The sequence below is a fragment of the Coregonus clupeaformis genome, chromosome 28 (assembly GCF_020615455.1).
Source record: "Coregonus clupeaformis isolate EN_2021a chromosome 28, ASM2061545v1, whole genome shotgun sequence".
Classification (NCBI taxonomy): Eukaryota; Metazoa; Chordata; class Actinopteri; order Salmoniformes; family Salmonidae; genus Coregonus; species Coregonus clupeaformis.
In genome coordinates, this window is record NC_059219.1 from 33,007,322 (window position 1) to 33,024,354 (window position 17,033).

Sequence of the window (17,033 nt, forward strand, 5' to 3'; positions counted from 1 at the left end):
AATTTGGAAGACCCATTTGCGACCAAGCTTTAACCTCCTGACTGATGTCTTGAGATGTTGCTTCAATATATCCACATAATTTTCCTTCCTCATGATGCCATCTATTTTGTGAAGTGCACCAGTCCCTCCTGCAGCAAAGCACCCCCACATATTGATGCTGCCACCCCCATGCTTCAAGGTTGGGATGGTGTTCTTCGGCTTGCAAGCATCCCCCTTTTTCCTCCAAACATAACGATGGTCATTATGGCCAAAGAGTTATATTTTTGTTTAATCAGACCAAAGGACATTTCTCCAAAAAGTACGATCTTTGTCCCAATGTGCAGTTGCAAACCATAGTTTGGCTTTTTTATGGAGGTTTTGGAGCAGTGGCTTCTTCCTTGCTGAGCGGCCTTTCAGGTTATGTCGATATAGGACTCGTTTTACTGTGAATATAGATACTTTTGTACCTGTTTCCTCCAGCATCTTCACAAGGTCCTTTGCTGTTGTTCTGGGATTGATTTGCACTTTTCGCACCAAAGTACGTTAATCTCTAGGAGACAGAACCCGTCTCCTTCCTGAGCGGTATGACGGCTGCGTGGTCCCATGGCATTTATACTTGCGTACTATTGTTTGTACAGATGAACGTGGTACCTTCAGGCGTTTGGAAATTGCTCCCAAGGATGAACTAGACTTGTGGATGTCTACAATTCTTTTTCTGAGGTCTTGGCTGATTTCTTTTGATTTTCCCATGATGTCAAGCAAAGAGGCACTGAGTTTGAAGGAAGGCCTTGAAATACATCCACAGGTACACCTCCAATTGACTCAAATGATGTCAATGGCAATGATCAATTAGCCTATCAGAAGCTTCTAAAGCCATGACATCATTTTCTGGAATTTTCCAAGCTGTTTAAAGGCACAGTTAACTTAGTGTATGTAAACTTCTGACCCACTGGAATTGTGTTTCAGTGAATTATAAGTGAAATAATCTGTCTGTAAACAATTGTTGGAAAAGTTACTTGTTTCATGCACAAAGTAGATGTCCTAACCAATTTGCCAAAACTATAGTTTGTTAACAAGAAATTTGTGGAGTGGTTGAAAAACGAGTTTTAATGACTCCAACCTAAGTGTATGTAAACTTCCGACTTCAACTGTATATTTAGCCAAGGTATAATTTCAGAAGCCCTGAATTCATTAGATTATTGCTGACTGTTTGAAATGCAGTGTATTGACCTTTAATTGTACAACAAAGCTTATTTAGAGAAAGCATTTTAAAAAATCAAGATGTATATCGTGAATCACCAATACATTTGGAAAAAATAGAGATTTTTATGCCATATCGACCAGCCCTAACTCACACACACACACACACACACACACACACACACACACACACACACACACACACACACACACAAATCCCTTTTCCCACTGTTGGATTAAGATGAGTCTGACGGCTAGCCCTGCTCAGCCAAACTGTCGGATTAACACTGTGCTTTGGAGGCAATTATGTGGATTTCCTTCTTTAGAAAAGCTGCAGTAGAGGAGAGAGAGAAGGAGGGAGAGAGAGAGATAAAGGGAGAGCGAAGGAGGGAGAGAGAAGGAGGGAGAGAGCGAAAAGTACAGTCTCCAAGTGAAAAACAAGGTCACCAACACACACTTAGAGAAGTGATTTAGAAGTTTAGATGAGGGGGGAAGAAAGAGGGAACTACCAATTTAACTGTAAACTTTTAGACGCTTGAATTTTGACAATGTATGCATCCTAAATTGCACCCGATGCATCCTAAATTGCACCCTATTCCCTATATACTGTAGTAGTGCACTATATAGGGAATAGGGTGCCATTTGGGACACAAACAATGTGAACGTGGCGTTCTAAAAGGTGAAGCAACAAACTGTATTCTTTCAATGTGAAGAGTGAATTTCAGTCCAGCTAATGCTATTAATGATTTTAATCTACATATAAACATTCAGGGTAGCCTTGGTTATGCAGCCATTATGATTCGGGCCAAGTAAAGTACTCATGATTTTCTCTCTCTCCCCCCTTCTCGCTCTGTTTCCATTTTCTTTCTTTCTTTCTTTCTCTCTCTCCCTCTTCTTCTTTATCTCTCTCCCCTTCTCCCTCTCTCTCCCCTTCTCCCTCTCTCTCTATCCCCTTCCGCTTCCCCCCATTCTCCCCCATCCTCCCCCCTTCTCAGGGACGTGGTATTGAAGTTGCTCCAGTTTGAAGCCTCCACCAACGTGGCTGACAGTAAGGGCTGCTTCCCCTTGCACCTGGCTGCCTGGCGCGGGGACGTAGACATCGTCCGTATCCTCATCCACCACGGGCCCTCACACTGCCGCGTCAACCAGCAGGTGAGGAGGGAACACACAGCACACTCTAATACTGGACAACACACTGTTCTGTTCTGCACTATACTGTTCTATACACTGTTCTGCACTATCATGAGAATGGGTAAATGTGTGGACAGTGTGTTTTCACACATACGTGTCTGTATTTGTCTGTGGCTGTGTAAATCAGTGAGAGATGATTTACTCAAGATTGTGTGTGTCTGTGTCTGTGTCTGTGTGTGTGGAGCTACTGTATATCTTTGGCACTACACTGCCTGAACCAGAAACTACACCCTGCATACATTACACTAGTCACCAAGATATAGTGCCCACTAAACAACACACTCATCATCAACACTAACAGCGCTGGGCCATTCTCTACACATTACCCCACCTGAATTATATTACACACACACCATTACTCATGTCAGAGCGGAGTGTGTGTGTGTGTGTGTGAATGGATTGCCATGCTGGTGTTTACTACAGTTTTATTGGAGGAATCAGGAGCATGCAGGAGTAACATTTTGAAGCAGTTTGGTTTTACTATGGAGAGAGAGAGGAAGGGGAGAGAGAGGAAGGGGAGAGGGAGGGAGAGTAGAGATAGAGAGGAGGAAGGTAGTAAATGAGGGAAGAAGCAAGGAAAAGGTAGAATGAGGGAGGTAGAGGTAGGAATAGAGGAGGGAGGTAGAGGGAAAGAAGAAGCATGCTAGACAGAATGAGAGAGGTGTAAGAGGAGGATAGAAAGTGATAGAGACGAGAGAGGGAGACTGAAGGATGGAGGTAGAGAGAGATAGATAGTAAACAGGCTAGAAGGTGTGTCAGTTCTATTAGTGGTAGGTTATTGGAGGTTATGGGAGGTTATTGGATGGTTGTAAAGCAGGCAGAGCCCACTGTTTACTACTGGGAACACTGAACACACACACACATACACACACACACAAACACCGTACACCAATTCATGCACACACACAGAGCTTTTTATGCTATGCTTATGTGGCATTAACAGGAGAGCGTGTTGTGTCAGTTCACAAATGCTTTCATTTGAGTAATTGTTTATAATGTATACGCATAAATTCTGTGTGAATATGCAGGTGTCTGTGTATACTTGCGTGTGTGAGTGTGTGTGAGTGTGTGTTCATGAGTCAGTGAGCCGTAACCATTGAATTGACCAATCTCTGCATGCATTAGGACATGGCTCTACTAGCAGAAAATCAATGGAAGCTCATTCATGTTAAGTGTCTCTTGTGGGAAAACAAAACCCTCTTCTACCACAGGGGTTCTCAACCTCGGTCCTGGTTCCTCCCCCTGGGTGCACAGTGGTTCTCAACCTCGGTCCTGGTTCCTCCCCCTGGGTGCACAGTGGTTCTCAACCTCGGTCCTGGTTCCTCCCCCTGGGTGCACAGTGGTTCTCAACCTCGGTCCTGGCTCCTCCCCCTGGGTGCACATTTCGTTTTTTGCTCTAGCACTACACAGCTGATTCAAATAATCAAAACTTGATGATGAGTTGGTTATTTGAATCAGCTGTGTAGTGCTATGGCAAAAACCCAACCTTCACCCAGGGGGAGGGGGACCTAGGACCGAGTTTGGGAAACCCTGTTCAACTCCTTATACACCTCAGCAACACACAAACAGACAAACACACAGACGCCACATGCACACGTGCGTGTAACCATGTCCTCTCTAGGTCCCTCTATGCTGCAGATAGGAATGTTTTCTTTTCCAACAGCAGGGGGACGGAAAGGATACACCATTCACTTTCTCTCCCTCTCTTTCTTCTGACTCTGAGAGAGTCTCATTAAGAAATGCTAGACGGAAGGAAAGTAGTGTGGAAATCTACCAAAAAACTATTAGGCAACAACAAATTCAATCCCTTCTAGACAATATGTTTCACTGTAATACATTTACATTTTAGTCATTTAGCAGACACTCTTATCCAGAGCGACTTACAGTTAGTGAGTGCATACATGTTTTGTTTTTTTCATACATGCCCCCCATTGCAAGCGCCATGCTCTACCAACTGAGCTACATGGGGCCTGTAAACTTGGCAGCAGAAAACTTAAACAGTATGTTTGACCTCTCAGCTTCCCTATCAAATGAAGAAAATTTACAACAATGACAAATAGTTTGATGAAGAATGCAAAAACCTAAGAAAGAAATTGAGAAACCTATCCAACCAAAAACATAGAGACCCAGAAAACCTGAACCTACGCCTTCGCTATGGTGAATCACTAAAACAATACAGAAATACACTACGGAAAAAGAAGGAACAGCACGTCAGAAATCAGCTCAATGTAATTGAAGAATCCATAGAATCTAACCACTTCTGGGAAAATTGGAAAACTCTAAACAAACAACAACACAAAGAGTTATGTATCCAAAACGGAGATGTATGGATAAACCACTTTTTGTCCCTATAACAAACAAACAGCAAAAACATATAGGTGATCAAATAAAAATATTAGAATCAACTATTAGACTACCAGAACCCACTGGATTCTCCAATTACATTGAATGAACTACAGGACAAAATACAAACCCTCCAACCCAAAAAGGCCTGTGGGGTTGATGGTATCCTAAATGAAATGATAAAATATACAGATCACAAATTCCAATTTGACCCCAATAACTACCGTGGGATATGCGTCAACAGCAACCTTGGGAAAATCCTCTGCATTATCATTAACAACAGACTCGTACATTTCCTCAGCGAAAACAATGTACTGAGCAAATATGACCGACCGCCTTGATTCGGTCTTATGTAGCAAAATTTGAAATTGTGTTTTTTACATTGGACACAGAGCTACAACATGGTATATCATACACTGCATTTAAGGGAACAATGGGAAAGGAATTCTGCTTTGAAAGTTGATCTCACTTTTTAGAAAATGTCCTTTGAATGTTTTGGTACCTACTGAAGAGCTCTTCTTTGTCTACACCCATTCAGCATCATTCACACCCTCTTAAGCTTTAGCCCCACCCATCTCGTTTCGCTCTCGGAGCGTTCAGAGCGCACACTTGATGCTCTGGCCGATGAGTAGGGTTGATCCGAGCGTTCTGACCTCACAACAGCAGTCAAGCACCCAAGCTAACTGGCTAACATTGGCTAGCTAGCTACGTCCAGACACAAAATTGGGATTATGGTTCATTGTTTACCTCTGGATAACAGGAAAACAGCAATTTTACTCACCCTAGCAGAGATGGTTAGGCTGTTTTCATGTTATCCAGAGCGTTGGTGACTAACTGTGCTGCTGGCAACATTTTAATTATGCTTTTTTGGTGACATTTATTCAACGGGTGTTGTGCGTTCGTAAATTTATCAGTTATTCTGCGCTCTGGCATACTCTGACTGAATTTACGAATGCACCCGAAATGGTTACTTGCATAGTGGAGTCTTTTGTTAAGATATGTAGCTAGCTAGCTACGTAAACAATGAACCATAATCACAACTCAGTACGTTAGCACCCTGCATTAATCTGCAGATAGCTAACCAACCAGGTTCAATGTTAGCAAGCAAATGGCTCTGGGATAGGAATAAGATTGTACATGTAATGTTAGCTAGCGAGCCAGCCAGCTAACGTTAGCTAGCTAACAGTACACTTTAACTTGAAATGAAACCACTTTCTGTCAAAATTAGAAATGTGTAATATCTGAAAATGTAGCTAGCTAGACTATTTTACCCGTATACATCATGCATGATGGACAAGTCTCCCTGTCACGGATGCCCTTAGTTTGAAGATCCAGAGACAGGTGTTTTCTCCACCTCTTTAGCTATCATACTCTAATTCCACTGATTTCAAAACTCGATCCTCCAGAAAGTGGAGAGCAGTACTTATGCAGCTCCACTACACAATACATTTAAAAAAAGCTGTGTTAGACAGTATTACCTACACATACTGACCAGCTCAAATAGACAGAAGTGTGCTATATGGCAGACCAATCCGAACTCCTCTCTCGGCATGTCCAGCCCACTAGCCAATCATGGCTAGTGGGAAGGTTGCTGTCTTTTTCTGTGACTTAACAGACTAGGCTCGTAATTTAACAATTCTATTCGTATTTACAGATGGCATACAAGTTTGTTATTAAGGCACATGAAAGTTCACATGTTGCAGAAGGCATTTCTGCCAAAAAAAAACAAATTTCGATAAAAAAAAAAGTTTATGTTCAAATGGCTTTCCTGTGAAGTTGTGACCCGCTACATACGCCTAGTTTCCTGAAATCAGTCACAAATATTAAATTGGCTTTTTACCAAATTACCGTAGGACAGACCACGTATACACGCTGCACACTCTAATTGACAAACAAACAAATCAAAACAAACGCAAAGTCTTCTCATGCTTTGTTGATTTAAAAAAAGCTTTCGACTCAATTTGGCATGAGGGCCTGCTATACAAATTGATGGAAAGTGGTGTTGGGGGGAAAACATACGACTTTATAAAATCCATGTACACAAACAACAAGTGTGCGGTTAAAATGGGCAAAAAACACACAGATTTCTTTCCACAGGGCCGGTGGGGTGAGACAGGGATGCAGCTTAAGCCCCACCCTCTTCAACATATATATCAACTAATTGGCGAGGGCACTAGAACCAACCAAGAATTCACAAAATGGGACAAACACCAAATTGAGACTCTGCATGCAGAATTCTGCAAAAACATCCTCAGTGTACAACGTAAAACACCAAATAATGCATGCAGAGCAGAATTAGGCCAATAGCCGCTAATTATCAAAAACCAGAAAAGAGCCGTTAAATTCTATAACCACTTAAAAGGAAGCGATTCCCAAACCTTCCATAACAAAGCCATCACCTACAGAGAGATGAACTTGGAGAAGAGTCCCCTAAGTAAGCTGGTCCTGGGGCTCTGTTCACAAACACAAACAGACCCCACAGAGCCCCAGGACAACAACAACAACAACAACACAATTAAACCCAAACAAATCATGAGAAAACAAAAAGAGAATTACTTGACACATTGGAAAGAACAAACAAAAAAACAGAGCAAACTAGAATGCTATTTGGCCCTAAACAGAGAGTACACAGTGGCAGAATACCTGACCACTGTGACTGACCCAAACTTAAGGAAAGCTTTGACTATGTACAGACTCAGTGAGCATAGCCTTGCTATTGAGAAAGGCCGCCGTAGGCAGACCTGGCTCTCAAGAGAAGACAGGCTATGTGCACACTGCCCACAAAATGAGGTGGACACTGAGCTGCACTTCCTAACCTCCTGCCAAATGTATGACCATATTAGAGACACATATTTCCCTCAGATTACAGCGATCCACAAAGAATTCGAAAACAAACCCAATTTTGATAAACTCCCTTATCTACTGGGTGAAAAACCACAGTGTGCCATCACAGCTGCAAGATTTGTGACCTGTTGCCACAAGAAAAGGGCAACCAGTGAAGAACAAACCCCATATTTATGTTTATTTATTTTCCCATTTGTACTATAACTATTTGCACATTGTTAAAACACTGTATATATACATAATATGACATTTGAAATGTCTTTATTATCTACTTCTGAGTGTAATGTTCACTGTTAATATTTATTGTTTATTTCACTTTTGTTTACTATCTACTTCACTTGCTTTGGCAATGTTAACATACGTTTCCCATGCCAATAAAGCCCAGAGAGAGAGAGAGAGAGAGACCCTTGTAGATTAATAAACTGAGACAATGCCACATCAGTACACTAGACTGCTGCTGTAACTTTATAGGGGGATAAAATACCTAAAGAGGAGAATGCCGACACTTCCAGCTTTTCACCAGGTGCAACATTGCCCTCTCTGTGAGCCATGACATAGGTCAGAGGTCATGAGTGTGAGCTGAGGTCACTGCCTGTGGGGGGTGTGTTGTACATTGCCACAGCATTTTTAAATGGAACCATATGCTTCCTGGCAAATTCCCTTTTGGAATACTGGGAACGTGTGAAAGTTCCCTCTCAGGTGAAAACAGGGAGGATATTCCCATCCTAAGATCTAGTGTGGCGTTTGTGTGCGTGTGTGGAGGATCTCTCTCTCCCAGTGCTAATGCCAGAGAGTGTGAGAGATGGGTCAATTGGCTGTGAAGTGTTAGCCACAAGAGAGCTTCTCTCTCTCAGTCTTCCTCTCTGTCTTGCTGTTCTCTTTTTTCCCTTGTTCCTCACTCCCTCTTCTCTCTCTCTCTCCCCCTCTTCTCTCTTCCCTTCCTCCCTCCCTCTCTCTCTCTCTCTCTCTCCCTCAATCTATTGCCTATCAAAGCTGTCTTTTTAAAACTCATCTTCTTAATTTCTCTTTTCCATCTCGCTCGCTTTCTCTCCACACCCCCCCCTCTCTCTCTCTCTCTCTCTTTCTCTCTCTCTCTCTCTCTCTCTCTCTCTCTCTCTCTCTCTCTCTCTCTCTCTCTCTCTCTCTCTCTCTCTCTCTCTCACAGACACACACACTTTTAAAATGTTGCTTAGTTTGTTTACCTAGCTCCTCCTGGATGTTCATGTAAATGTTAGCGATAATGCTATGCAGCAGGGTAAACGGTGCCTGGTGCTCTCAAACAAATCGGTGGTTACACTGTGGCTGTTCAAACAAGCACCCTTGTCCCACCGCCCTCTGATTTCATCTTCCCAGGGATAGCCTGAAATTACCTGTTTATTTAAACGCCTCTAGCTGTGTATTTATCCTTTTGTAGATTAGCTAGGATAGCTGTGTGTGTGTGTGTGTGTGTGTGTGTGTGTGTGTGTGTGTGTGTGTGTGTGTGTGTGTGTGTGTGTGTGTGTGTGTGTGTGTGTGTGTGTGTGTGTGTGTGTGAGAGAGAGAGAGAGAGAGAGAGAGAGAGAGAGAGAGAGAGAGAGAGAGAGAGAGAGAGAGAGAGAGAGAGAGAGAGAGAGAGAGAGAGAGAGAGAGAGAGAGAGAGAGAGAGAGAGAGAGAGAGAGAGAGAGAGAGAGAGAGAGAGAGAGAGAGAGAGAGAGAGAGAGAGAGAGAGAGAGAGAGAGAGAGAGAGAGAGAGAGAGAGAGAGAGAGAGAGAGAGAGAGAGAGAGAGAGAGAGAGAGAGAGAGAGGAGTGGGGGGGATTTTGTGTGTGTGTCTGTATGCCTGTACATGTGTACGTTTCTGTGTGAGAACAGGCTGCAGTGAAAATGAACAAGCAAAACTGTTTCTGATCATTGCCTGTACAGTATATAATCGATAAGCGCTATAAAAACATGCTGTATCCCATACATTCATTATAAGATTAATCGCTAGTCGTGAGGCGTTCCACAAATCACATCGCTAGTTTTGAGCATTTTAGCATTCATAGAATGATATGAACAATCATCATGTATAACATCCGTGTACCAACAGACTCAACACAAACATTATGACAGCCAGGTATTGGTGTGTTAATAGCAGCAGGTGGCTGTTGCTTATGGCTCATTCAGCAATAATGCTCTGTCTGCTGGCTGATATCGGTAAGCCGTCAGAGCTAATGGAAATATATTGGCTTCCTATGACAACATGGAGCGACGGTTCCCTGTCTCTATCCCACCCTCTCTGTATCAGCAGTGCGCACAGTTCTGTTCTGGAAGATTCCACTATAGCAAGGGGTGGAGGGGGGATAGAGCGGGGAACAGAGCGATTTGATTGGCCCGTCAGGCACAGCGCTGTAGCACGCTGTAGTGTTTTTGCCCCCTGCGTCGGTGAGTATGTATTTACTGTGTGGGTTTGTGTCTTGTACCCTTTTTCCATCACTTTTCTCTCTCTCTCTCTCTCTCTCTCTCTCTCTCTCTCTCTCTCTCTCTCTCTCTCTCTCTCTCTCTCTCTCTCTCTTTCCCTCTCTCTTTCCCTCTCTCTCTCCCTCTCTCTCCTTCCCTCCACTGTACTGCAGAGAGGAGTAAATGAAAGGGGGATGGGGGGAGAAGAGGAAGAGGGGAGTGCCGCCGCTCTTGAGGGAAGAGAGAGCAGGCACAAAAGTGGGAGGAGAGGTGTGTGTATTTCAGGAGTGGATGATGTTTCAGAGCCAGGGGGAAAGAAAGCAATAGCGGTGAAAATAGTCTGTGTGTGTGTGCGTACGTTCATACGTGCCCGTGTGGGTGTACCTACGTTCATACGTGCCTGTGTGTGTGTGTACCTACGTTCATACGTGCCTGTGTGTGTGTGTGTGTGTGTGTGTGTCTGTGTACCTATGTTCATGCGTGCCTGTGTGTGTGTGTGTGAATGTACTGTGTTCCCATGCCCAGCTCCAGTGAGCCAGAGTAGAGTTAGTTAGATTAGCCGGTCCCCCCTTCTTTCTCTTCTCCCAATGCTGGATTGTATTAAAGTTAGGGATTCACACACACACACCACACACTACACACTACACACACACACCACACACACACCACAAACACACACTGAATTAGGAGGAAAAGGATGTTTCCTCTCTTAATTCAACCAGCACATACTTTTCCATTCCATCTCGTGTCCACAAAGAACCCTGATGTGTCTGTGCCTGTGTGTCAGAGTGTCTGTGAGAGGGAGAAACAGAGAGAGAGTGTGTGTGTGTGTATATATGTGGTGTGTGTGTATATGTGGTGTGTGTGTGTGTTTGCGAGTGTGTAGTATACAGTATAAACAGCATGCTTGTGGAACCAGTCATCCCTCTCTGTAGTGCTCTCCTGCTGTGCTCTGTACTACCCTGTATGGCTGTGTCCTCTACCCTGTATGGCTGTGCTCTGTACTACCCTGTATGGCTGTGTCCTCTACCCTGTATGGCTGTGTCCTCTACCCTGTATGGCTGTGTCCTCTACCCCGTATGGCTGTGCTCTGTACTACCCTGTATGGCTGTGTCCTCTACCCTGTATGGCTGTGCTCTGTGCTACCCTGTATGGCTGTGTCCTGTACTACCCTGTATGGCTGTGTCCTGTACTACCCTGTATGGCTGTGCTCTGTACTACCCTGTATGGCTGTGCTCTGTACTACCCTGTATGGCTGTGCTCTGTACTACCCTGTATGGCTGTGTCCTCTACCCTGTATGGCTGTGTCCTCTACCCTGTATGGCTGTGTCCTGTACTACCCTGTATGGCTGTGTCCTGTACTACCCTGTATGGCTGTGTCCTCTACCGTGTATGGCTGTGCTCTGTACTACCATGTATGGCTGTGGTCTGTACTACCCTGTATGGCTGTGTCCTCTACCCTGTATGGCTGTGTCCTGTACTACCCTGTATGGCTGTGCTCTGTACTACCCTGTATGGCTGTGTCCTCTACCCTGTATGGCTGTGATCTGTACTACCCTGTATGGCTGTGTCCTCTACCCTGTATGGCTGTGTCCTGTACTACCCTGTATGGCTGTGCTCTGTACTACCCTGTATGGCTGTGTCCTCTACCCTGTATGGCTGTGATCTGTACTACCCTGTATGGCTGTGCTCTGTACTACCCTGTATGGCTGTGTCCTCTACCCTGTATGGCTGTGTTCTGTACTACCCTGTATGGCTGTGTCCTCTACCCTGTATGGCTGTGCTCTGTACTACCCTGTATGGCTGTGTCCTCTACCCTGTATGGCTGTGCTCTGTACTACCCTATATGGCTGTGCTCTGTACTACCCTGTATGGCTGTGTCCTCTACCCTGTATGGCTGTGTCCTGTACTACCCTGTATGGCTGTGCTCTATTGCAGTCAATACTGTACCACTACCGTGTTCCACTGAGCCTGAGATCCTAATGCAGAAACCTAAATCAACCCCATTGCCTATAGACACTCCTGAAAGGTAGAAGCAATTTGTGAAGCAATATGGCAATTATGTCACCATGTCTTTTGATAGACTGGCTGGCCTTTTTACCATATTGTGAAAGTATTCTACAGAGTGCCCTGATATTATCCTGACCATGTGACCTGACAAGGAGGTTGTGTGGTACTGACCATAGACCACGAATGGGCAATGGTCCCCCCTCCACCACCTGGAGAGCAAAACATTTTAGCAGCCCCCCTCTTATTTCCTGCAATTCTACACATTTTGCCAATATGATATCTAAGTGAGAGTGACTAACAAAAGGGGGGCCACCAGTTGCCCATCCCTGCCATAGACGGACAACAGGGGGTGATAGAAGGCTACTGTGGGCAGCTCTAGGACAGGTTAATTGGGTTGAAGAGAAGAACACTGCCCTGGAGATTCAGGAGAGTCCTCTGGTAAACTGTATGTGTGACAGTAGAGTTTGTCCCACACAGTAGATGGAGCTATGCATGCAAGATCTCACAGACAATGAGGTCCAGATAATAGATGTATCCATATTGTAAAGCGATACATTGTTTGTTTACTAAGACAGTTGCTCCCCCCTGTATACAGAACCATGAGAGTGAGACAGCGCTGCACTGTGCGGCCCAGTACGGCCACTCTGAGGTGGTGTCCATCCTACTGCAGGAGCTGACAGACCCCACCATGAGGAACAGCCGCAACGAGACCCCCCTGGACCTGGCCGCACTCTACGGACGACTTCAGGTGAGGATGGACCACCCCTTTGAGTAACGTTCCTCTCTAGGTTTCTTTGTTCTACAGAGTTTCCCCAAGCCAATGTGCCTCTGCCTCTGATTCTGCTTGGGGGGGGGCTTTGACTAGTTTCATTAGTTGTGCTAGTTCAGGACTATAACAAAATACACTATCTATACAAAAGTATGTGGACACTCCTTCAAATGAGTGGATTCGGCTATTTCAGCCACACCCATGCTGACAGGTGTAATAAATCGAGCACACAGCCATGCAATCTCCATAGACAAACATTGGCAGTAGAATGGCCTTACTGAAGAGCTCAGTGACTCAACATTGCACCGTCATAGGATGCAACCTTTCCAACAAGTCAGTTTGTCAAATTTCTGCCCTGCTAGAGCTGCCCCAGTCAACTGTAAGTGCTGTTATTATGAAGTGGAAACGTCTAAGAGCAACAACGGCTCAGCCGTTAAGTTGTAGGCCACACAAGCTCACAGAACGGGACTGCTGAGTGCTGAAGCATGTAGCGCGTAAAAATTGTATGTTCTTGGTTGCAACACTCACTACACAAAATACCTTTGAAAACAACGTCAGCACAATAACTGTTCGTCGGAAGCTTCACGAAATGGGTTTCCATGGCCAAGCAGCCGCACACAAGCCTAAGATCACCATGTGCAATGCCAAGCGTCGCCTGGAGTGGTGTAAAGCTCGCCGGCATTGGACTCTGGAGCAGTGGAAATGCCTTCTCTGGAGTGATGAATCACGCTTCACCATCTGACAGTCCGACAGATGAATCTGGGTTTGGCGGATGCCAGGAGAACACTACCTGCCCCAATGCATAGTGCCAACTATAAAGTTTGGTGGAGGAGGAATAATGGTCTGTGGCTGTTTTTCATGGTTCGGGCTAGGCCCCTTAGTTCCAGTGAAGTGGAATCTAAATACTACAGCATACAATGACATTCTAGACGATTCTGTTATCCAACTTTGTGGCAACAGTTTGGGGAAGGCCCTTTCCTGTTTCAGTATGACAATGCCCCCGTGCACAAAGTGAGGTCCATACAGAAATGGTTTGTCGAGATCGGTGTGGAAGAACTTGACTGGCCTGCACAGAGCCCTGACTCCAACCACATCGAAGACCTTTGGGATGAATTGGAATGCCAACTGCGAGCCAGGCCTAATCGCCCAATATCAGAGTCCAACCTCACTAATGCTCTTGTGGCTGAATGGAAGCAAGTCCCCGCAGCAATGTTCCAACATCTAGTGGAAAACCTCCATATTAATGCCCATGATTTTGGAATGAGATTTTCGACAAGCAGGTGTCCACATACTTTTGGCCATGGAGTGTATGACGCGGCTTGTGGTCCTGAGGGTCTTGTTGTATTTAATACTGTAGTAGCCGACATGGGACTGTATCAAATAACTACACATTTAGATCTTGGAACTCCTGTCCTCTGGGCTTGAACCTCCCTCTCCTCCCCTCCACCCTCTCTCTCCTCCCCTCCCCTCCCCCTCTTCCCAGGTGGTCTGTATGTTGGTGACCGCCCACCCCAACCTGATGAGCAGCCACGGGACAAGGCGCCACACGCCCCTGCACCTGGCCGCCCGCAACGGGCACCACTCAGCCGTGCACACCTTGCTGGAGGCCGGCATGGACGTCAACTCCCAGGTCAGCGGTCTAGGGGTCAGGGTCACTGTGGAGTCGGTGTTGAGGGGGTAGGTGGATGGGTATGGGTTAGGAGGGGGGTGAGGAATGAGGTCGTAGGTTAGCTTTTATTCTGCAGGTGTGTTGTTAGATTGGAGGGTCACTCTGCGTTTATACTTCAATGCAACATGTTCTTCTGTAGAGGGATGTGAAGAGAGGAGAGCTAAAGGTCAACTCAACATTGAAGGAAAACTCCACCCCATCTTTTGGTATTTGTTTCATTACTCCATTGTTGACCTAGTCCGAAAATGTTTTGCTTGTCAGCAATCAAGCTTTCAAGATATGTAACTTTCAAAATACAGAAATCATCCTTGTATGATTCATTTTGCATCATATGATGCATCATACGGGGACAATATCTATACTCAGAGGTAGTCCTGGTTAAATCAGGCTTCAGCTTTGTTTGTTACATTTCTCTTCCCTCCTGCAGATGTTGCTCCAAGACGAGAGCTTAGTGCCAGTAAATCTGACCGTCTCTTTAGCTCAAGATACCGCTCCCTCCTCTCTCCTTGTAATAAATGTTTAAAGCCTGTCTCCTGTGTTTTTAATGAGTTAGTACAGTATCTAAGGATAATCTTCCTTCTACTCAACCTCTTTCTGAATGGTATTGCGGCAATATTAGCAGAACTAAGCAACACACAGCAACGCATAGCAACAGCAACACACAGTGTGTGTGTGTGTGTGTGAGGGGCGGTCGGAGTAGGTCAAGAATGAGTTTGAGATGTGTGTGTTGTCTTCAGCACTCAATGGTCATACATACAGTATTGCACTGTGTGTGTGTGATTGCTTCAGATACAGAACACGTGTGTGTGTGTGTGTGAGGTGTAGAATGATGTGGTGATTGAAATAAGTGAATATTTGAAGGGGAACAGAGAGAGAGAGAAAAGAGAGTAGTAAGGGGTGTTCCTGAGTTCACACACCCTCTCTCTACTCCCCTCCCTCTCTCTCTCTCTCTCTCTCTCTCTCTCTCTCTCTCTCTCTCTCTCTCTCTCTCTCTCTCTCTGCCTCCCTTCTCTCTCTCTCCTCCCCCCTCTCTCTCTCTCTCTCTCTCTGCCTCCTCCCCTTCTCTCTCTCCTCCCCTCCCTCCCCTCCCCTCTCTCTCTCTCTCCTCCCCTCTCGCTCTCTGCCTCCTCCCCTCCCCTCTCTCTCTTACTCCCTCCTCCCCTCTCCTTCTCTCTCTCTCTTCTCCCCTCCCTATCTCTCTCTCTCTCTCCTCCGTCTCTCTTTCTCTCTCTCTCCCTTTCTCCATCTCTCTCTCTCTCTCTCTCTCTCTCTCTCTCTCTCCAAAGCTACACTGTCATATCTGTCAGATCTGTGCTTTGACATTAAGGAGTGGAAGGAACGTACACGTCCCACAGATGGTGGGGTTGTTGTAAATAGCAGTGTGTGTGTGTGTGTGTGTCAGTGCCTAGTAAAATAATTACATTCAAGCCCATCGTTCGAATGAATAATGTATAAGGATATCTCTCTCTCTCTCTCTCTCTCTCTTTTCTCTCTCCTTTATCTCTCATTCTCTCTCTCCATCTCTCTACTGATGAGGGGATTCCCTATGGAGAGACCTGCTGCTCTGTAGGCAGGTAGAGAACCAAGGGCAAAAGTTGAGCCCATGGATATAAACAACCCCCCGACACACAAACACACACCTTTATACTTCTTCAAGCTGTAAAGTATGTGAAGTGAATCTGAAACTAACTGAGAGTCAAACTGTATTGAAAGGCCCCGAGTGGCACAGCGGTCTAAGGCACTGCATCACAGTGCTGAGGCACCACTACAGCCTGGGGTTCAATCACAGGCTGTGTCACAGCCGGCCATTACCGGGAGCCCAATAGGGCGGTGTACAATTGGCCCAGCACCGTCAAGGTTAGGGGAGGGTTTGGCCGGGGGGCTTTCCTTGGCTCATCCTGATCTAGTGACTCCTTGTGGCAGGCCAGGCGCCTGCATGCTAGTTCTGAGCGATTAATCAACATTTCTTATTTTTTCTGGTTATTAAACAACTAATTGACCGACGTCGGTTCAATTACTTGAATTCCATTTAGTTCAGGTTTTTTGTGAGCTCAACATGCCATTTCTCTAAAGAGAAATCAAATCATTCACGAGAGAAATCTAAGAAATCAAGTCAAGAACTATGTGGGACGCTGGGCTGAAGGGAGTTGTGGTTTTCATTAAGCAAATATTCAATCTAGATCAGTGCAGAAACTTGGTAATTAACTACACTGACCATAATCCATTTCGGCAGTTTTTTCCAGATCAGAGAGGAACAAGCGAAGCGAGAGGTTTCACTCTCGCCAAAATCTGTCCAAAATATGCCTAATGTGTTTCTATGGGCTTATTTTGGACCTAAACTTGTCGCCTACCTTCCCGCCTTTGGGACTACGACACCCATTGTTAGGGCGGAGACGTGCGTCGCGTCATTGTATACAGGTCTCTGGATAGAGACAATGGAATATTTTCAATGTTTTGGCAATTGAATGTTCACTTTTTGGCTTTGGAATTTCCATAAAAAAGCTATAAAATCATTGTAATTTCATATTACATTTAATGTAAAGAAAATAATAATCAGAAAACTGTGATTATTTTTGAATAATCAAACCGAACCGACTTCAAAAAGCACTA

General features: G+C 45.1%; 1 protein-coding gene across 3 annotated transcripts in view; it reads left to right on the top strand.

Annotated features, from left to right (window-relative positions):
- Positions 1–17,033, top strand: part of LOC121543435 (ankyrin repeat and sterile alpha motif domain-containing protein 1B-like) — a 286,881-nt gene that overhangs the window by 65,409 nt on the left and 204,439 nt on the right. For all 3 annotated transcript variants that reach the window (XM_041853304.2, XM_041853303.2, XM_045208911.1), the window contains exons 3-5: positions 2,175–2,331; positions 12,581–12,733; positions 14,238–14,384. In XM_041853304.2, coding sequence (XP_041709238.2) covers positions 2,175–2,331; positions 12,581–12,733; positions 14,238–14,384 — 457 coding nt within the window. The remainder of the gene's footprint in view (positions 1–2,174; positions 2,332–12,580; positions 12,734–14,237; positions 14,385–17,033) is intronic.